General features: G+C 35.5%; 1 protein-coding gene across 1 annotated transcript; it reads left to right on the top strand.

Annotated features, from left to right (window-relative positions):
• The first annotated feature begins 1,400 nt into the window (after nucleotides 1-1,400).
• On the top strand, nucleotides 1,401-15,625 carry LOC114185647 (transcription factor GTE8). Its single transcript, XM_028073505.2, has 11 exons — nucleotides 1,401-1,686; nucleotides 1,959-3,275; nucleotides 3,405-3,453; nucleotides 3,540-3,671; nucleotides 13,472-13,542; nucleotides 13,686-13,758; nucleotides 14,194-14,274; nucleotides 14,355-14,470; nucleotides 14,562-14,628; nucleotides 14,724-14,854; nucleotides 14,941-15,625. The coding sequence occupies exons 2-11, from the start codon at nucleotides 2,031-2,033 to the stop codon at nucleotides 15,211-15,213; spliced, it is 2,238 nt and encodes a 745-aa protein (XP_027929306.1). The 5' UTR covers nucleotides 1,401-1,686; nucleotides 1,959-2,030; the 3' UTR covers nucleotides 15,214-15,625.
• The last annotated feature ends 5,743 nt before the right edge of the window (nucleotides 15,626-21,368 follow it).

Below are 21,368 nucleotides of genomic sequence, written 5' to 3'. Positions count from 1 at the left end.
CACTCGCTTGGGCAAGATTATCAGATTTCATCCACTGTTCACGCAGGCCAACATACATATCCATCGAGAACAATGCACAATACATATTCATATCATGTTAAACATCATTTAATCACCACATGCACGAAATAGAGTTGAAAAACCAGCAATGTACATTAAAACTCGAAACCCTAGCTTCCCTTACTTGAAAAAAGGCTAGTCAAAGACTTGCACACCCAAACAACTAAGTATAGTAGCTCTAGGAACAAATTAATGAGGTGGGTAGAAAAAAAGTTGAGCTAACTTGACGAGATCCAAGGGCTAAACCCTAGCAGAGAGAGTTGCTGCAGCTCTAAGAGAGGGAGGAGAAGGGTTTTCTAAAAAGTGGCAAAAAAATGTGAGTGTTAGTTGGTTTAAGGACTTTGAGGCACCTTATGAGCCACCCATAGACCCAACAGATTGGGACAACCCCTTTAAAGTGGGTCTTACATATATAATTTCTATACATAAATAAATATTTATTTTATGTAACGGTTAATTTTTTTTATAAAAAATATTAAATTAATTATTATGTCTCTGTGCTATTTAACTTTAAATTAAACTTCTAAAAAATGTAATTGCGTGATGTTTTAAATTTTATGAAATCTTTAATTTTTTAATACTATTTCAATAACCATCTAATTAACTTCTACAAAATTTTGACAAGATCACCAAATCAATGATAATTTGTGTAGTTCATATACAGCCAAAATCTTACAAACAACTCTCAAACCTATTTATTAATTAATTAATGTAACTTCAAAATAAATAATTTATAAATGTAGATGTATTATTACAATTATAATCGATTAGTAAAAATACACGCAGCTACGTGTATAATTTTTTTTCTTACTATAATAACAAAATATTAAAATAAGAATTATTATTAAAATTATAAAATGTAGTTCTAAAAAATAATTATAAAAATAAATTAGTTTTATTATTTTTATAATTTTATCACATATTCATAAACTAAAATAATAAAATAAAGTTAATTAAGTTTAGAATATAATATATATATATATATATATATATATATATATATATATATATATATATATGCATATAAAAGAAAATAAAAAAAGTATAAAAGGCAAAATTTATAATAGATAGTGTATAAAAAGAATTTTATTCATTAATTGGACGCATTAATTATTATAAAATAGTCTCATATCAAATCTCAATCACAAGTCTTAACCTGGGACACATCGTATCCGTTAACTGTACATGAATCCTACGGCTAAGACGCTTCATCAAGATATGCAAATTGCAGTGCAAGGGATTGACGAAAGAGAGGGGCGGCATTGTTATTTTACTATTTAAAGGAGACGAGAGCTGAACTCAGAACAATCAAGAAACTGCTGTTCGCCTCACTCTCGTCTCCCTTAGCCAATAGTCTTTCTCTCATCATCTCTTCCTCCTTCCTCCTGCAACGACGTCGTCCTCTTCTTCTCTGCTCATCCACCGTGCTTCTTGCTTCAGGTGAAACGCGTTCAACTGTTGTCGTTTTACTCAGCTAGGGTTCACTCCACGTCGATCTCTCACCCTAGCTCGTTTAGTGCGCCTCCTCCAGTTTGAATTGCCACTCTTTCGAAGCTAGGGTTCCTCTGAATATTAGGAACTACTTCGAGTTTCGTTCAGCAAGCTGCTGCTTTCAGTTAGTGGCTGGTAATTTGATTTGGGGTTTGAGCCCATTTGAAATTAGCCTCTGTGGTGGAAGCTTTGTAACTACCTTCTTGTTACATGCTACTGTTGTTATTGTTATGGTTTTAATGGTTAGAGTTAATAAGATGGTGCTTTTAATTTCTCTTACTGATTGAGTTTGTTTCGCTAGTTTTCGGTTCCCTTATCCTTTTGTACTATTAGGGTTTCAAGTAGTGAAGATTACCGTGTTGGATTTTAGTTTGTTTTGATAATTACTACTGTGTGATTTTCAACAGTACTCGTGAACTGCACTGGACTGTTAGGTTTGGTTGAGGAACTGAGGATTTTGGTTAGTTGAATAATTGAACATGATGATGGCGAAGGGTAGGCTAGCTGGGGGTTATTTTGGAAATGGACTAGATACTGCCGGTGAATCTGAGGGGTCTGGTAGTTCTGGACGGATAGACACTGAAATTACAGTTTCTGAGAATTCGAGTATCCCTGCGAGGAAATGCATCAGTTTGAATTCGAGTCGCCGTGATGCGTTTGGTGGCCCCATGCAAATTGTTCCCTTGTCCAATATGTCGCATTCTCAGAGGAAAGATCTAGTGCAAAGGTTGAGGTCTGAGCTTGAGCAGATTCGGATGCTTCAGAAGAAAATTGAAGTGAAGAGGGCGAATGGTGTTGCCATGTCCTCCTCTAGTGATATTCTTAGCTGTAGTAATGGAAATAATGGGCATGGAGTGGAAAGGGATAAAAAGCCATCAATGTCTAGTTCTGTAGCGGGGAATAAGATGAAACCGTCAGCTAATAAGAACCAGAAGCCCCGTGGATGGAACCGTGGTTCTTCTGGGAAGTTTGAGTCTGCGGTGCGAACTGCTTCACCAACCACTGCGTATGCTATGCTGATGAAAGATTGTGAGGTGCTGTTGAAAAGGTTGATGACTCACCAGTATGGTTGGGTTTTCAACACCCCTGTGGATGTTGTAAAGTTGAACCTTCCGGATTATTTCAGTATTATTAAGCGTCCAATGGATTTGGGAACAGTAAAAAGTAAGATAGGGGCAGGAGCATATGCTGGTCCACTGGAATTTGCTGATGATGTGAGGCTTACATTTTCAAATGCAATGACGTACAATCCACCCGGGAATGATGTTCATCTCATGGCTGATACTCTCAGTAAATTTTTTGAGTTGAGATGGAAAACAATTGAGAAGAAACTGCCAAGAAATGATGTTCTGCCATTACCTGCAAAGCCAGACAATAGTGAAGGTGTGAAAACTAAAAAACCAGCGCCTCCTTCAAAGAAGAGGAAAATTGCCTCTTTGCCCCCTCAACCTGAAATTATGCCACCTGCAAAGAAGGTCATGTCAGATCAAGAGAAGCATGATCTAGGTCGAGAATTGGAGTCTCTACTGGGAGAAATGCCTATGCATATAATTGATTTCTTAAAAGAGCATAGTTCAAATGGTAGAGAATGTGGAGAGGATGAGATTGAGATTGATATTGATGATCTCAGTGATGATACCCTGTTCACATTAAGGAAGCTTTTGGATGACTTTTTACAAGAGAATGAAAAGAACAAAGCAAAAGTTGAAGCTTGTGAAATAGAGGTACATGCTTTCTACCTGATCCTTTAATAAATTTTAGCTAGTATCATGTGTGTGAGTTATGCACATCTCCATGATGAGATTCCAGTCTTACACCTGATTTGACTTCTGGACATCTGTTTTCTGTTGCAGGTGCTGAATGATTCTGGTCCAAGCAATTCCTCACTACAACCATTTAAAGGTGGAGTCTGTGTGGCGTGCACAAGAGTCTGAACATATGCTGTATTTGCTTTTGCATTTAAACTTAATTTCGTTCTACTGGTATAGGTAATGAACCAGCTGATGAAGAAGTGGATATTGGTGGAAATGAGCCCCCTGTGTCTAGTTATCCTCATGTGGAGATTGTGAAGGATACAACTTATCGAATGAACAAATCCCTAAGCCCAGGCAGCTTCAATGGTAAGTAAGACTAAATTTCCCTACGATGATCTTGAATAATTTGTGTTTTCGATTCCTTTTTCTGTGAATATTGTTATTACAGGAATAAGATAGATCTAGTAGATGATATGGATTTTATTATTTAATTAAGTTTTCACCCTAAATCTTGCTTTGAATTTCCCGAAAGGGTTTTAAACCACTTGAGAAAAATAAAGAGAGAAAGCATATTTTAGAGAGCTTTTCTAAGTCTCTCTTAGGTTCTCATATTTATATAGGAACGGTAGAGTAATATGAGATAATAGGGAAGAGAGAAAAGAGTAGAAAACAAGTAAAGACACTTCAAGGACCCTAGGTACAAGTAGGTACAACTCAAACAACTTTTAATAAGCCTATTTTAAGCCCCTATTCTAAGCCTATTCTAACACTCTCCTTCAAGTTGTCCCATACAAATTGTATGTACCAAACTTGAAACAAATAAATAAATTTGAAGCTATCATAAGGATTTTGTTAATTCATCTGCAAGTTGATAATTTGATTTGTATAGCTCAGTACAAATTTTCTAGGACAACTTTTCTCGAAAAAAATGATGGTCAATCTCTCTGTGTTTGTGTTTGGTTCTCTTATGGAATTGAAGATTGGAAGTAATGTGGAGAGCTGCTTGATTATCACAATATGTTTTCTTTTGTTCTATGTCACAATTTTACTACTTGGTGGAATTGTTCTACCATCACAAGTTAGCAATTGAGAGACACCATTGCACCTATATTCAACTTTAGTTGCAACTACCTTTTTTTTTCTTGTTTTCTCGGAAATAATATTTCCTCCAATGAAAAACACAATATCGTGTAGTAGAGCATCCGTCCATAGGAGATACTACCCAATCAACATCACAATACCTAGAGACGTGGATATTTCCTTTATTTTCATATAACACACCTTTTCGTGGAGTTTGTTTGAGGTATCTTATAATACAAATGACAACATTCCAATAATCTATACAAGGAGTTTGCATGAATTGAATAACAACACCAACCACAAAAGATAGATCAAGTATAATATGTGTAAGATAAATAAGTTTTCCAACAAGCTTTCTATTTCTATCTAGGTTAGAGAAAGATTTACTTGTTTAGCCATTAATTTTGATTTAGATCCATAAGACTATCCACTTATCTATAATCAATCATACTTGTTCTTTTAGGATATCTAAAGCATATTTCCTTGGAGAAATTACAATACTCCTTTTGATTAGGCTATTTCAATGTCCAAAAAATGTGACATCCAAGATCCTTGGTCTAAAAAGATAGTACTAGTATTTCTTTAGTTGAGAGATTCAAGCAACATCATTCTTTGTAATGGATATATTGTAATGAATATATCATCAACATACACTACTAAGTAAACACACAAGGGGTTTCATTGATTTTAGTTCAAAGATTTGACAATGTGACTAAATTTTCCCACCAAAGACGTGGAGATTGCTTGAAACCATAGATAGTAGTATTATCAATATTTGATAACAGAATATATTAGCGACCCCAAAAATCTTTTATGAAAATATATAGGAAGCCATAACAGTTTATGGCAGAACTGTCGTGAACAAAATAATACAATACAATATATACATATTGATAATTGACAAAGATACAAATATAATTGTAATGCAAAAATAAGGAATGACAACACTACTTAATAGTAGTATCATGTCTAGAAATTCAAATAACAATGAAGTCAAACTAAAACACCACAAATTTCAAGTGAAAATTATTGAGTGAGAAAGAATAAATTCTTTCAAGGGAGGGTGTGTGGCCCTAGATAAAACAAAATTGACAGGAAAAAAAGATGACTTGTAGTGGAACGAACAACAACACAAAGACTTGACAATGGTGGGACATAGTTATAGGACACGACAAAGTTGAATGGTGTTATTATGTTCAAGAGTACTTTAAAAGTCATGGCTTTTTAAATAGAAGACATAAGAGATAAAAGACAAATATAGAGGAGACAACTTGTGATAGCTGGGAAATTTTTAAATAAGTTGTAGGTTAGAAGTAGATAGATTGCCTTTTTGGAAAGTAATGAGCCAACTCGATCCATCATTATTATGGGTTGTGGTATTGAGTGATGGTTGAGAAGGACTTGATGAAGATGACTTACCTTAGAGCATTAGACTCGCGTGGTGGGTACTAAGAAGTGGTGATGATGGTTTGGTTGGATTTTGGATGGGATTTAGGTGGGCAGGAGGACCTTTAGGTAGGACCTATATGGGAGGGAAGAAAGGAGTTTAGGACAAACATACAATAGTATCTCTTGGTTTTGTAGGAGAGTAACATTGATACCCTTTTTGAATGGGGAGAATATCCCTAGAAGACACTTGATGGCTTTGGCTGGGAGCTTATCCAAACCTAGAGACATATTATGAACAAAACATATACAACTAAAAGCATGTGGAAAAATATGAAAGAGGGTTCATTTGGAAATAAAATGGAACTAGGAACTTTATTGTCAAGAGAAGAAGAATTATATAGATAAGAAAGCTAGTAGTGAGGATGGCATCGCCCCAATGATGGCAAGTATATTGACATCAAACAATAAGGTATGAACATTCTCAACCATGTGTCTACTATACCATTTTGTTGAGGTGTGTGAAGACAACTAAATTGATGTAAAATGCGATGTAAGCTTAAAAGAGCAAAGGAAGGATTCATGTCAACAAGACCCAAATAAACTAGTTCTATATTAGTATAAACCTTTGGATTTATGTCTTTCGTTGATCACTTGAACTGTACCACATTCTTGTGTAATTAAAGAATTGGCATAAAAGGTTACTTAACAATTTAATGACTTAGCTTGACTTCAGGAAATTAGATTGAAGGGACATGGTAGAACAAGGAGAGCATATTTCAAGTTTAAGGAAGGATCATGACAAGTTCCATTAGAAAATAAACATCCAATAATATGATAGGTTTAGTGGCAAGGTGTACACTAGGAGAAATAAAGCAGAGAGGCAGTTATAACCTCCTGCAGTTATAACCTCCTGCAGACAGACTAAAATAAATAGTCTGTGTTTTAGGATTGGTGGGCAGTTTTTGGAATTGTCTTGGAGTGTGGCAGATTAGGAGAGAAGAGGGTCCTCTCGAAAGACCTTTAAAGTTGTAAACGTTTGTTGTTACTGTTCTTATTCAAGTGAAGGAATAATAGCCATAATAAGATCATACAGGGATTGTGCATATCTAGAGATGTCAAAATGGGTTTCAACCCGTGAGCCAACCCGGCTCACCACGGGTTCGAACCGGGTTGGGTTGAGAAAAATTCAACTTTTTCAAAAGTGGGTTGAACTCAACCCGGCTCACTTAACCCACGGGTTAAACGGGTTCGAGCCGGGTTGAAGGTGGGTTGGCCCACTTAACCCACCAACATTTTTTTACAATTTTTTTTTTATTTTTTTTAAATTTTCTTTTAATTTTTTTTAATTATTTACTACTCCAATTATATTTGTTCACAATTTCATATTTTTAAATGCTAGAATGTTGCTTAATTATATTTGAATTATTTGAATGTTTAATTAATTTGATTGTCAAGTTATATATGTTGATACTTTAATCTTTAACTATAATCTTTATAGTAAATTACTCAAGTAACCGTCTTATAAACAATTTTTTCTAAATTAGCATGAAAAAAATGTATAGTTTTTTTTATTTATATTTTGTTGAATAGCATGACAGAAAATTTGTAATATTAGTCATGCTTTCTTAGACTAATGGATACTTTCTTGGAAATAATTCTTCATATATTGGTGGTGAGCGTGATCAAAATATTGGTTCTTAATTTTACTATGATTGTCATCTCATGGGTTACTTAAAAATTTATTTAAATATTTGAATAATAAAAAAAATAAATAAATAATTTTTTTAGGTGGGTTGGTGAGCCAACCCACTTAACCCACCAACCCGTGGTGGGTTGAGCCGGGTTACAAAATTTCTGGCTCACCAGAAAGTGAGCCGGGTTGGGTTCACTCATTTTGAACCCGGCTCGTGGTGAGTCAACCCGTGTGAGCCGGGTTGGCTCACTTTGACATGTCTATGCATATCTGTCTTAGTCTGGACCTATCAATTGGTATCAAGAGCGGCGATCTTGGTTCTGTGGAGCAGGACGGACAGGGTATGGTGAATACCCGTATGGAGTTAAGAATTGATGGGCTGGAACGGATGATTCAAGATTTGGTTCAAGATCAGGGCAAGAATGAAAATGAACAACATGAGCGGTTTCAAAGACTGGAAGACATGATCAAGGGGCTTACGGTAGTGGTGGAAAAGCTTTCAGTCAAGGACAAAACTTGTGATGACAATTCTGTGGTCAATGAAGGAAAAACAGGGGATGATGAGGACGTGATAGGGCACTCTGGGTTCTCCTCCACATGGAGAAAACTGGATATTCCAGTATTTGCTGGAGAAGAGGCTTATGGGTGGATTAATAGGTTGGAAAGGTATTTCAAATTAAAAGAAGTCAGTGATGAGGAAAAAATGAGGGCTGTTATAATTGCTTTAGAAGGAAAAACATTGAATTTGTTCCAATGGTGGGAAACATGCAACCCCAATCCAAAGTGGGATGCATTCAAGGTAGCTGTGGTGTGTAGATTCCAACCGAATATGTTAAAAAACCCTTTTGAAATTCTGATTGGGTTGAGACAAACAAGTGGTGTGGAGGATTACATTGAGAAATTTGAACAATATGCCGGTTTCTTGAAGGGAATTAACCAAGATTACTTGGTTGGTATTTTCTTGAATGGATTAAAGGAAGAGGTCAAGGCAGAGGTAAAACTGTATGAACCTGCAAATCTGGCCGAGTTAATGATGAAGGCCCAAATGGTGGAAGAAAAGATAAGGGTGACAGCAAAAACAATACCACCAGTAGTTAACAAAACCAACAACACTTACAAACCTTTCTCGGTAACCAGAAGTTATTCCAAGGAAGGAGGAAATTCAGTAGTTCTGGATGGCTCTAATAAAGGAAGAGGGGAGGGCAGTGAAGTTGCAAGTACAGGTTGCAGTACCTCGGGAATGCAGCGGCCAAGAGGGGCTCCTTTTCGAAAATTAACCCAAGAAGAGTTGCAAGATAAGATCAAAAAAGGGTTATGTTTTAGTTGCGATGAAAAATTCGGCCCCAACCACATGTGTAGAAATAAACAATTACACATGTTGCTTATGTCGGAAGAGGAATTATCAGGATTGGATGCCTTGCCAGACAAGAATTCCAATCAGGCGCAAGAATTGGAGGACGGAAGCCAGACCTTGCAATTATCAATGTGTACCATGGCTGGCCTTACTACTAAGAAGTCTTGGAAACTGGGGGGATCAATTGGGAAAGAGGACGTGGTGGTTTTATTAGACTGTGGTACTTCCCATAATTTCATTTCACATGAATTGATATCTAAATGTGGATTACAACAGGAGCAGACTCGGCCTTACGTGGTCTAGGTGGGAGATGGGCACAAGGTACAGTGCCAAGGGAAGTGTACAGGGTTCATTTTGGATTTACAGGGCCTGAAAATTCAACAAGATTTTTTTGTTTTCACAGTAGGTGGTGCTGATCTGGTTTTAGGACTGGAATGGTTAGCATCTCTTGGCGAGGTGCGAGTTGATTTCAGGAATTTGAGGTTGACAATTGGTAAGGGTGAGAAGGAGAAACTTCTGGTGGGTGATCCCACACTGTCTAAATCAAAATCTTCCTTCAAATCCATGTTGCATGATTTGAAAAATGAAGAAGCATGTTATTTCATTACATGGGACCAGGATCAAGAGGCATCAGGCATCAAGGTTCCTACAGAAATAGTGGAAATATTGAAAGGGAATGAAGAAGTTTTCCATGATCCAGTTGGCCTACCTCCTAGCCGCACCTATGATCATGCCATCCATATTCAAGAAGGTTGTTCTATTCCGAACCTCAGGCCCTACAAGTACTCGCACCACCAAAAGAATGAGATCGAAAGACTGGTGCAAGAGATGTTGCAAGCTGGAATCATCAGGCCCAATATCAGTCCTTATTCAAGCCCAATCATATTGGTCAAAAAGAAAGATGGAGGGTGGAGGTTTTGTGTGGACTATAGGGCTCTCAATAAAATCACTATTCCAAACAAATTCCCTATTCTTGTTATAGAAGAATTGCTAGATGAATTGGCTGGGGCAACTACTTTCTCCAAATTGGATTTAAAATCCGGATATCATTAGATTCTCATGCGAAAAGGTGACATTGAGAAGACGACCTTTTGCACTCATGATGGCCATTATGAGTTTCTAGTCATGCCCTTTGGGCTAACTAACGCTCCAGCCACCTGTCCTTGATGAACCATATCCTTAAACCATTTTTAAGGAAGTTTGTGCTCGTCTTCTTTGATGACATTTTGATATACAACCCTACTATGGACAAGCATGTGGAACATTTACAGGAAATCCTACAAGTATTGCAGCAGCATAAATTGAAACTCAACCAAAAGAAGTGCAGTTTTGGACAACAGAGTTTGGAATATCTAGGCCATATCATTTCCAAGGAAGGTGTGGCTGCAGATCCAAAGAAGGTTGAAGCTATGTGCAAGGGTATGGTAAGATTGCCAAACCTCTTACACAATTATTGACTAAGGAGGGATTTCTATGGTCTGCAACAGCTCAACAGGCCTTTAACAGTCTTAAAGGTGCGGTTTCACAATTGCTCGTATTGGCAGTACCGGATTTTTCTAAATCCTTCACCTTGGAGACAGATGCCTCTAGCAAAGGTTTGGGGGCTGTGTTGTTACAGGAGGGTAGACCCCTTGCTTTTTGGAGTTAAGCTTTGTCAAACAGGGGTCAACGGAAGTGTGTATGAAAGGGAGTTGATGGCAATAGTTCAAGCAGTCCAAAAATGGAAACACTACCCAATGGGTAGCCATTTTATTATCATTACAGACCAAAAAAGTTTAAAGTTTCTCACTGAGCAGAGGTTATTGACAGAAGAACAGTTTAAATGGGCTTCCAAACTCATTGGGTATGATTTCGAAATTCGTTTCTGACCAGGCAAAGAAAATCAAGTGGCTGATGCATTATACAGAAGAGAATATTTTAGGGCTGTGTCTATGTTCCAAACTAATGAATGGGAGACTTGGGAGAAAGAAATTCAGCAGGACGTTAAGTTGATTTCTTTAATCCAAGAATTGTTAGTGAATTCTAAAGCTCGGGAAGGTTATGAGTTAAGGAAAGGGAGATTATTCTATCAGGGGAAATTGGTGCTACCTAAGAAGTATTCTCGCATACCTTCCCTCATTAAGGAGCTGCATGAATCTCCTTTAGGGGGCCACAGCGGGTACTTTCGCACTTTTAAGAGGATAGCAGATGTAGTCTATTGGGAAGGGATGAGAAGAGACATCAAGGAGTTTGTAATGCAATGTGAGATATGTCAAGGCAACAAAACAGAAACATTAGCGCCTGCTGGACTTTTACAGCCATTACCAATTCCCACCCAAGTTTGGTCTGACATCTCAATGGACTTTATTGGAGGGTTGCCCAAAGTCCAGCGCAAAGACACTATTCTGGTGGTGGTGGACATATTCACCAAATATGCTCATTTCTTTGCCTTGGCTCACCCTTTCACAGCAGTTGAGGTAGCTTAATTATTCATTAACGAAGTTGTCAAACTACATGGATTTCCTTCCACCATAGTTTCTGATTGAGACAAATTATTCTTGAGTAATTTCTGGCGAGAATTGTTTAGACACGCAGGCACCAAACTTAAATACAATACAACTTACCATCCCCAATCCAATGGCCAAACAGAGGTTGTTAATCGCTGTTTAGAGACCTACCTTCGTTGTATGACAGGTTCTCAACCACGGAAGTGGCCACAATGGTTGCCATGGGCTGAATTTTGGTTTAATACAAATTACAGTGCCTCTACAAAAATGTCTCCTTTCAAAGCTCTGTATGGACGAGACCCTCCGTTACTTTTAAAGGGCACCACCATTCCATCTAAAATCGAAAGTGTTAATCAACTCCAACAGGAACGTGATGACCTATTACAGGAGTTAAAAAGGAACCTATGCAAAGCTCAAGAGCAAAATCGGGTGCAGGCTAACAAACATAGACGTGATGTGGAGTATCAAATAGGTGATTGGGTTTATCTTAAACTGCAGCCTTATAGATTGAAATCTTTAGCACGCAGACCAAATGAAAAGCTCAGTCCTAGGTTCTACGGACCTTTCCAAATTGTCGAACGCATGGGGACGGTTGCATACAAGCTCGCTCTACCTGATCACAACAGAATCCACCCAGTTTTTCATGTATCCTTGCTCAAACGCGCAGTCCAACCGGACACTCCTGTCCAAGCATTACCCACGACGCTTACAGAAGAGTTGATATTAGAAGTTTACCCTGCAACACTGTTGGATACACGAATTAATAGCCAGGGCGACATGGAAGTTTTAATCCAATGGAAGCATCTTCCAAACAGTGAAAATAGTTGGGAAACAGCAACAACCATCATCAAGGAGTTCCCTGAATTTCACCTTGAGGACAAGGTAAATCTTCATGGAGGGGGTATTGATAGGTTTAGTGGCAAGGTCTACACTAGGAGAAATAAAGCAGAGAGGCAGTTATAACCTCCTGCAGTTATAACCTCCTGCAGACAGACTAAAATAAATAGTCTGTGTTTTAGGATTGGTGGGTAGTTTTTGGAATTGTCTTGGAGTGTGGGAGATTAGGAGAGAAGAGGGTCCTCTCGAAAGACCTTTAAAGTTGTAAACGTTTGTTGTTACTGTTCTTATTCAAGTGAAGGAATAATAGCCATAATAAGATTATACAGGGATTGTGCATATCTGTCTTAGTCTGGACCTATCATAATATTTCAAAATAGACACTTGCTTGGATCACCCTAAAAGTCCCTAGATTTCTTGTCAAAACTGAAACTAAATCACATCCCTAAGAAATCATTTAATCAATATGTTGGACACCCCATATTATCCAGACAAACTACCAAATCGCCAAATAGTATGAAATTGGGGTGAAAACTCTCTTACAAACTGTTTTTTCTTTTTATAGTTGAGTTAGGTCTGAAATAACGTTCTTAAATCGAATTAGAGTGTATCCTAGATCCATTAATGGGGGCCACCCACCATGTTATCTATATGTACATAGCCCAATAGTGTTTGATACGAGGGGCATTTTGGAAAAAATCCCAGTTTCACATTGGCTGGAGATGGAGCCTGAAAAAGTATTAGTGGGGATAATTCATACCTTATAAACTCGTTTTGTGGTGCTGATTTAGGCCTAAATGTACATTTTAAGATGATATCAGAGCTAATTCTAGTGATTTTTATTGGGTTTATCATTTCACCCATCGTAGGACCATAATCTAGAAATATCTAGTCACACTCAAAATGCCAAGTTCTTGACATGAGAAGATGTGTTGAAGATCTCACACTCACATCACCTACAAATATGGACCAACTTAATTTGGAAACTAAGTGCAAACCTTATCTTATAAGTTGATTTTGTGAGTTCAGACGTTCTTAACCCATATTTTTAAAACACATAACAATAGGTTACTCATCCCAAAGTTTCTTGACTGATCACATCCCCATAAAATGCTTACCATGGAAATTTAGAAGAGAGGTTGTTATACTCAATGTTAACTAAGTTGTTCTTGATGGAGATATCTCATTTGCAGAGCATTTTTGTTTTTTGTTTTAAACAAGGATATGCTTCTCACTCTAGGATATGCTTCTCTTGATGGAGATATCTAATGTGCTTGTTTTCAGTTTTTGATGTTTAATTTATGTTAATATAATGTGTGCATTGCAGATACAGACTCTGACAGTTCTTCTGACAGTGAATCTGATGACCAAAAGTCAAGTCCAGCAAATGCAGCAAAGGTCTAGTTTGATTATTAAATGAAAGAATTTATTTTATTTGTTTATCTCTGTTTTTATTGTTTTATTGCTACTTGTTAGCAAACATCTTGTGTATGGTTTTTATTTATACATGGAATAATTATTCATTTTAAGCTGTTCTGCAGGCACCAGAAAATCTGGGGTCAGAAGCTCAGTTGTCTGAAAAGACAAGGGCTGCTGCTACTCTTGAAAGAAATCGTGAGTAATTGTGTTTATCATTTTTTGCAATTTTGATATAGCATGAACTACAATATGAAGAAGAGGGTCTATCTGCAAATGAAACTTGGTTCTTACCTCATTGTTTGTCTCGTGTTTGTGTTGTATGGTTTGCTTATTCCACAATATTGTAGTAATATTCTACAACTGAAACTTTTGTAGTCAGTGTCATACATACTGTACGGCCTAGTAAAATGTCCTTGTTACTTTATATAGTAATTGTTATGATTTATGGTCTTATTTTCATGCACCAATCATTTGATGTGAAACCATCTATGTTCCTATTGATACATGTCAGACTTGGACCAGGGACTTGGTTTCCTTGAATTGTGTTAGATTCCTTTAATATTATTATTGATAAATTTTTGTCCATATTACTGTACTGACTTGGACTCTGACCTTTTATTTCTAACACAGAATCTGTCAGTGGGCTAGATCAGCTTGAGGATAATTCTCAGTTTAAGCCAAGTTCTTTTGATTCTGATTGCCATCAAGATGGTATGAGTGTGTAGATTATTAAAGATATTGTTTTATTGTTATGGAGGATAGTTACACTAATAATCTTGTCGTTGTTATAGGGGACAGTGCTCCAACTGAGAGACAGGTCTCCCCTGATAAACTTTACCGAGCTGCTGTAATGAAGAACCGATTTCTTGATACCATCTTAAAAGCTCGAGAAAAGACACTGACACAAGTAAGATAAATCACATCGTTGAGGTCCAAGCATCTTAGTCTTCCTTTTGATCATTGCTGAATTTGTATATGGTTTGCTTTAATTGGGTCAGGGTGAAAAGGGAGACCCTGAGAAATTGCGGCAGGAAAGGGAGAAACTTGAGATGGAGCAAAGAAAAGGTGATTTGGGTGTCATGCTTGTGTGAAGAAGATTTACGTGCCTAAACTGGTTGTTTAATAACTAACCCTCTCTGATCAAACTCATTATCGAGCAGAAAAGGCTAGGCTGCAAGCAGAAGCAAAGGCGGCCGAAGATGCTAGAAAGCAAGCAGAAGCAGAAGCGGCTGCAGAAGCCAGACGAAAAAGGGAGCTTGAGAGAGAAGCTGCTCGACAAGCACTGCTCCAGGTAAATAGCATAGTCTCTCACCAAAGTCATGTGTTTCTGCTTGTTTTGTCTTGATTTTATGGGAGCATGTACGGACATCTGCGCAGATGGAAAAGACTGTTGAAATCAATGAGAATTCTCGGCTTCTCGAAGATTTGGAAATGCTTAGAGCTGTACCCGCTGAGCAATTGCCGAGTTCAGTAGATGAAACGAGTCCTGATCACTCTCAGGATGGTCTGGGTAGTTTCAAGTTTGGGAGTAGTAATCCCTTGGAACAACTAGGATTATACATCAAAGCTGACGATGAAGATGACGAAGGTGAGCCACCAAGTGTTCCAAATCCTGTACATCATGATGTAGAAGAGGGAGAGATTGATTAAAAGTTGTGCACATATCCTAATGAAGTTAAAGATTGATCCGAAAATAGTTCCCAAATTATTTAAGTTCTCTTAAGCATTTATATCATAAGTGGGACAGCATATTTTCTTATGGAAGCATTGTGCTTCTAGAAGGGGCAAATATGAATTCAGTTTTGGGCTGTGATGGCAGTAGAGGAACAGTTTGAGCCGAAACTAAGCTATGTTTGCAATGAAAATAGAAGTAATATTGGCTGATGGCTAGAGGCTAGAGGCTAGAGCATGCCGTCCTTTGGTATAGTAGGTTATGTTGTACAGAAGGTAGGTCTTCGAATCTGTGAACATACATTGTTGTAGCTCCATCTTTTTAGTACTTCCTGCTTGTATTTGCATCTGGCTATTCCTTTATTACATTAGTTTTGGTTAAAATTTTAAAGGCAGTTTCATCTTCACAACATCATTAATGTTTTGTTTATTATCGGGGAAACGTTTTTGTGTATAATTGCAAAGCTATCTTATTGTTTCCTGTTTATCTGATTTATATAAAAGAATGTGAAAGCAAAAATCTCATTTTCAGCAAGTCCTCTTATATCAAGGATGGGGACAGTTAAAAAGATCAGCTAAATTTGAAATTGTCAATAACCAATCCAATTATCTTCAACAAATTTTACAAAATAAATGGTGGCTTTATTTTTCATTTGTGATGTTCTGCTAGCATCCTATGGCCGGAACGCTTTAAATCACTTCGAGAAAGATTTTTACGAAAGACTCATTTTTTCCGAAGACAATCATTCTCAAATTATTTTCCCGGAAGCCGTGGAGGAGGTTAAGAAGAAAATTGATGGGATGCAGGAAGTAACATCCGCATCCTATTAAGTTTTACTCGGTCCAACTATAATCTAAAAATTATATTTTTGACTTATGAATTATATTATTATTAGAAAAAATAAAAAATAAGATTATTTTATATGGAGACAGGAGGAAACTTCCACAGTTTTGATTATTTTGGAATTTCACTTTTGATTGACTTCTCACATCCCTCAAATGTAGTATTGTCGGCATAATAATCAATCGTTCAAAACCGCTATTATGTCACGTTCTTTAATCTCTAATAAAATTCTTGTTGTATTTCCCGGAAAGCCCTTTTATTTCTTAAAGGCTGCCCCAAACTATTGGGTCTAAGGAATGGTCCAAAGGGGCAACAGACCCTAAGTCTGTTCTAATGCTTTCATCCTCTTTCACTCTACAGAAACAGTTCCTCTATTCTTTCTTTATTGACTCAAGTAAGTTAACCTCCTGACTGTTTCCTTCTATTCTATTCCTACTGTCTTGGTCTCGATCGGAGTCCCTTGCTAATAAATCAGTTTCCTCCTCTGTTTCGCGTATCTACAGTTCACTGAGCTGATCTCGGAGCTGCTGTGCTTGCTAGTTGTTGGTTTAGGAGTCTTGCGCTAGCTTATTTCTAGGTAAGGGAAGCTAGAACCCTTTTGTTTGGTGCGATGGCTATTGTCTTGCTTGTGTTTCTTGATTTTCGAGCTTCTATGTTGCTATGGATGTATGGTATGGTTGGCATTATTGCTTGGGTGTGAAAATATGTCTGTGGCAGGGAGGAACAGTGGCGAGGTCTGATACACTCGCCCAAGCGAGCCTGTCTTGCCTAGGTGAGACTAGGGATGGCAACGGGGCGGGGACGGGTTTCGCTATCCCATACCCATCCCTGCATAAAAAATTCATCTCCATCCCCATACCCAAACCCAACGGGTATCAAACTTTTTTCCCACCCCATCCCTACCGGGTAACGGGTATAATCTCGTACCCATACCCGTACCCGTGTTCTAACTACTTCAATATTAATTTTTATAAAAGAAAAAAAATTACCGTAAAGAAAACATAATATTATGAAATATTCAATATTAGGAGAATTTTCTTCGATGCCAAATACCTTAAAATAAATTATAATTGTTTATATTTTATATTAGAATACCAAATAAAATTTCATGTAAACCAAAACATTTATTAAATTTGCAAACTACAACATTGATGAACTTAGTTGATAAAATTAAAAAATATTTCAAAAAAATATAAAAGGAAAATAAATATTCAAATTAAAATATATTTTAAATGTTTGTTTACTTCAATTTTTTAAATTCTAATGAATCTCTTTTTTATACACTAATAAAAGTTATAATATATCACTTGATCAAAATGACACAAAGAACAAATAATAAACATAATAATAAAAGGAAAATAAATATTCAAATTAAAATATATTTTAAATGTTTGTTTACTTCAATTTTTTAAATTATAATGAATCTCTTTTTTATACACTAATAAAAGTTATAATACATCACTTGATCAAAATGACACAAAGAACAAATAATAAACATAATAATAAAAATTTGACATAGATTTTGTATTTTTTGAACTTCAATATATGTTGGATAGTGACAAAAAAATATTCATAGCAATTACATTAAATTTTTATATTGTAGTAAATAAAAGTTATTTATACAATTAAAGTGAAAAAAATTACAGTATGATTAATAGTGAGTTATAAAATAACAAATAATTAGATAGAATATATCGAAATATTATTCTACATGATGAAAATAAACAATAAATAAAAATATTAAAAAACTAACAAATGTGTGTTTTAGAAATAATTTGAGAGACTATCGAAAGAAATCGCACAAAAGAAATCAAATGTATGATTAAGGTATGATAAAATGAAAAATACCTAAGAGAACTAATTATTAAATTATGTTTGAAGTGGTTAAAATTAAATAGAAATATCATTAGTGACCAAAAAATTTGTCATTAATTTACAAATAAATTAGTAATTAAATTGGTCACTAAATCAAGTACCAATTCGATCATTGAATCGATCACTAATTTAGTCATTGATTCAGACAATAAATCAACTACTACCACCAATGACAAAAAATAGTGACTGATATGGGTTACTGACTAAATCAGTCACCATTTCATGTTTTTCTTGTAGTGAATTATCATATACTATTCCTAAATATCATTATATATATATATATATATATATATATATATATATATATATATATATATATATATATATATAATTTTAACCACTTCAAACAGAATTTAAAGTGAAAAAATTACATTATGATTAATAATGAGTTATAAAATAAAAAATAATTATATAGAATATATCGAAATATTATTCTACATGATGAAAATAAAAACAATAAATAAAAATATTAAAAAACTAACAAATGTGTGTTTTAGAAATAATTTGAGAGACTATCGAAAAAAATCACACAAAGGAAATCAAATGTATAACTAAGGTATGATAAGACGAAAAATATCTTAGAGAATTAAGAAAACTTTTTAAATATCAACATATATACTTATTGGTTGAAAAATAACGAAAATTATTTTAATGAAACAAAAGAGTTCTTCAAATTAAATAAAAAATAATAATAATAATAATAAGTAAACAATTTTTTTTATATTACCTTAAATTGAGAGTATAAACATTTTCATGTGAAAGGAAAATTTATAATAAATAAAAATATTAAAAAATAATATAAATATTCAAATGTGAGGCATAATTTTTTTTTAATTAACATACATCATTTTAACATAATTACATAAAGGTTATGATAAGATAAAAAATATATTGGAGATGAGAATGAGTTTCATGACAAATGAAATAATTAAAAGAAATAAAAAATAGAATATATATATATATATATATATATATATATATATATATAGGGATTACTTGATTAATTGTTAATATTTTAATAATTTAAACGAGAATGAAGATATGGCGGGGACGGGTATTATGGCGGGTATATGTACATCCCCATACCCATCCCCATACCCAACTGAAAAAGTCGGGGATTCCCCATACCCATACCCATACCCAGTCAATGCGGGGATTCCCCGTCAAAACGGAGACGGGTTCGGGCAATACCCACGGGGACGTAATTATATCTGATTGGTAAAATTGGTTATTGGAACACGTGAGATTCGAATCTCTTACAGAGTTTGAACTCTGGTTTTGTGGGTTAGGTTTAGGTTGGTACTAAAGTGGCATGGTATTGACATGAGATGGAATTTCACAACTATGGGTTGAGAATAAAGGATGGGTATGGAACCACTAGGAAAGAAATGAGAAAGGTGAATTATTAAAAGCTGGTATGTGATGTATATGTATATGTGTGATAAATCTTTCTTGATTGGTCTGGTATGCTTGGTCCGTCTCAGTACCTAATTCCTTGGAAATCTCTAGGTGGGATTTCAGGGTCGTGCTTCAATGATCGGGACGTAATTCCATAGCCCCTGTTAGTGGGTGTCCATATTGGTGCCCCATCTATATAACTTGGTAAGGATTCAAGGTAAGGATTGCATCCTGACACTCTAAGGAGTCAGTTAGTCTCACTTAGAGCGGACTGACTCTTGTGGTGAGAGTAGTAGGAGGCCTGAAACTCATTAAGGGCTAACCTTGTGTGCGAGGGAATTGATTCATTATAACACTTGTAACACATAGCTCAGGGGTGAGCAGCTCGGGGGTGCGAGGGAATTGATTCATTATAACACTTGTAACACATAGCTTGGGGGTGAGCAACTTGGGGGTGAGCAGAGATATCCACCACAAGTGCAAGTATCCGCTGAATCCGACCAGGTTATATGTATCCGGATATGTCAAGTTGAGTCTTAGTGTATTGTTTTGGAAGGTCATAACATGCTTGGGTGATTTATGTATATTGGACTGTGAAAGTATATCTGATTGCATTGATGAAATCTTTTGGCTCTAGTTTATCCTTTTCTTGTTTGAATGCCTTGTATGTTATTTTTCTACTCTTGCGATGATCATCAATTTATTGATGGGAGCAGATGCGAGAGATACTCGTGGTCAACAGAGGAGAGATGATCCCGCTGCTTAGTCCACCTGGACTGGTCTTTAGGGCTATGACTCATGTACCTGTCCGTCTTTTGATTCTTATCTGTTAGACTTTTTCACGGGTTTACTTTTGGCATCGTGGTGTGTGTCTATAATTGTAGGGGTTGTGTTTAAGATTCCAGAACTGTGCTGATATACTATTTGTGTATAACGTTTCTTTTAATTACGTCTATGGCCGAAACGCTTTAAATCACTTCAAGAAAGATTTTTACGAAAGACTCATTTTTTCCGAAGACAATCATTCTGAAATTATTTTCCCAGAAGCTGTGGAGGAGGTTAAGAAGAAAATTGATGGGATGCAGGAAGTAACATCCGCATCCTATTAAGTTTTACTCGGTCCAACTATAATCTAAAAATTATATTTTTGACTTATGAATTATATTATTATTAGAAAAAATAAAAAATAAGATTATTTTTATATGGAGACAGGAGGAAACTTCCATAGTTTTGATTATTTTGGAATTTCACTTTTGATTGACTTCTCACATCCCTCAAATGTAGTATTGTCGGCATAATAGTCAATCGTTCAAAACCGCTATTATGTCACGTTCTTTAATCTCTAACAAAATTCTTGTTGTATTACCATAAATTTATTTTTGTATTTTCATAAATTTTTGTATTTCAATATATAATTTAAGATGTAAATTTTATATTTTAAAATACATAATTTAAAATGTAACTTTTATTTTATATTTTAAAATATATAATTTAGAATATAATCTTTTATATTTAAAAATGTTGGGTGCAGGTTGAAATTAAGAAGATATAGAAAAAAAACCTCATGAGGATATATCAACACTCTTAGCAAACGTTCAACTCCTCGGACTAAAGTTGATAAATGTTTTATTATTTAAGATCCTTCAGTACAACTAAAGTTTTTTCATTCAAATTCATGTTTCTTCATTAAATTCTGTATGTATTTCAACTTTCGATGAGAAAAGGATCTCTATATTGATGGCAGAATTGACGGCTTTAGAAACGGGTAACAATTTCCAATTGCACCAATCGTCGAAGGATTGAAGGTTCTTAAATATTTTACAAGTACCATTAGTGTTTTCTTTTTAAGATACAAGTAATTGAACGTATGTTTTACATTTACAAATTTTAAGTTCCGATGGCAACAACTCATTGGACAAAAACATTTTAGTGAAATGTAAAAGATTTTTTTTTAACATTTTGTTCAAAATACATTAAATAACTACTGCCTTATTAAAATGAAACAAATAGGATGTTT

This window comes from Vigna unguiculata, chromosome 5 (assembly GCF_037176805.1).
Source record: "Vigna unguiculata cultivar grain cowpea cultivar isolate G323 ecotype 2 chromosome 5, ASM3717680v1, whole genome shotgun sequence".
NCBI lineage: Eukaryota > Viridiplantae > Streptophyta > Magnoliopsida > Fabales > Fabaceae > Vigna > Vigna unguiculata.
The sequence above is the reverse complement of the archived record's forward strand: the minus strand, read 5'-3'. Positions and strand labels throughout refer to the sequence as shown.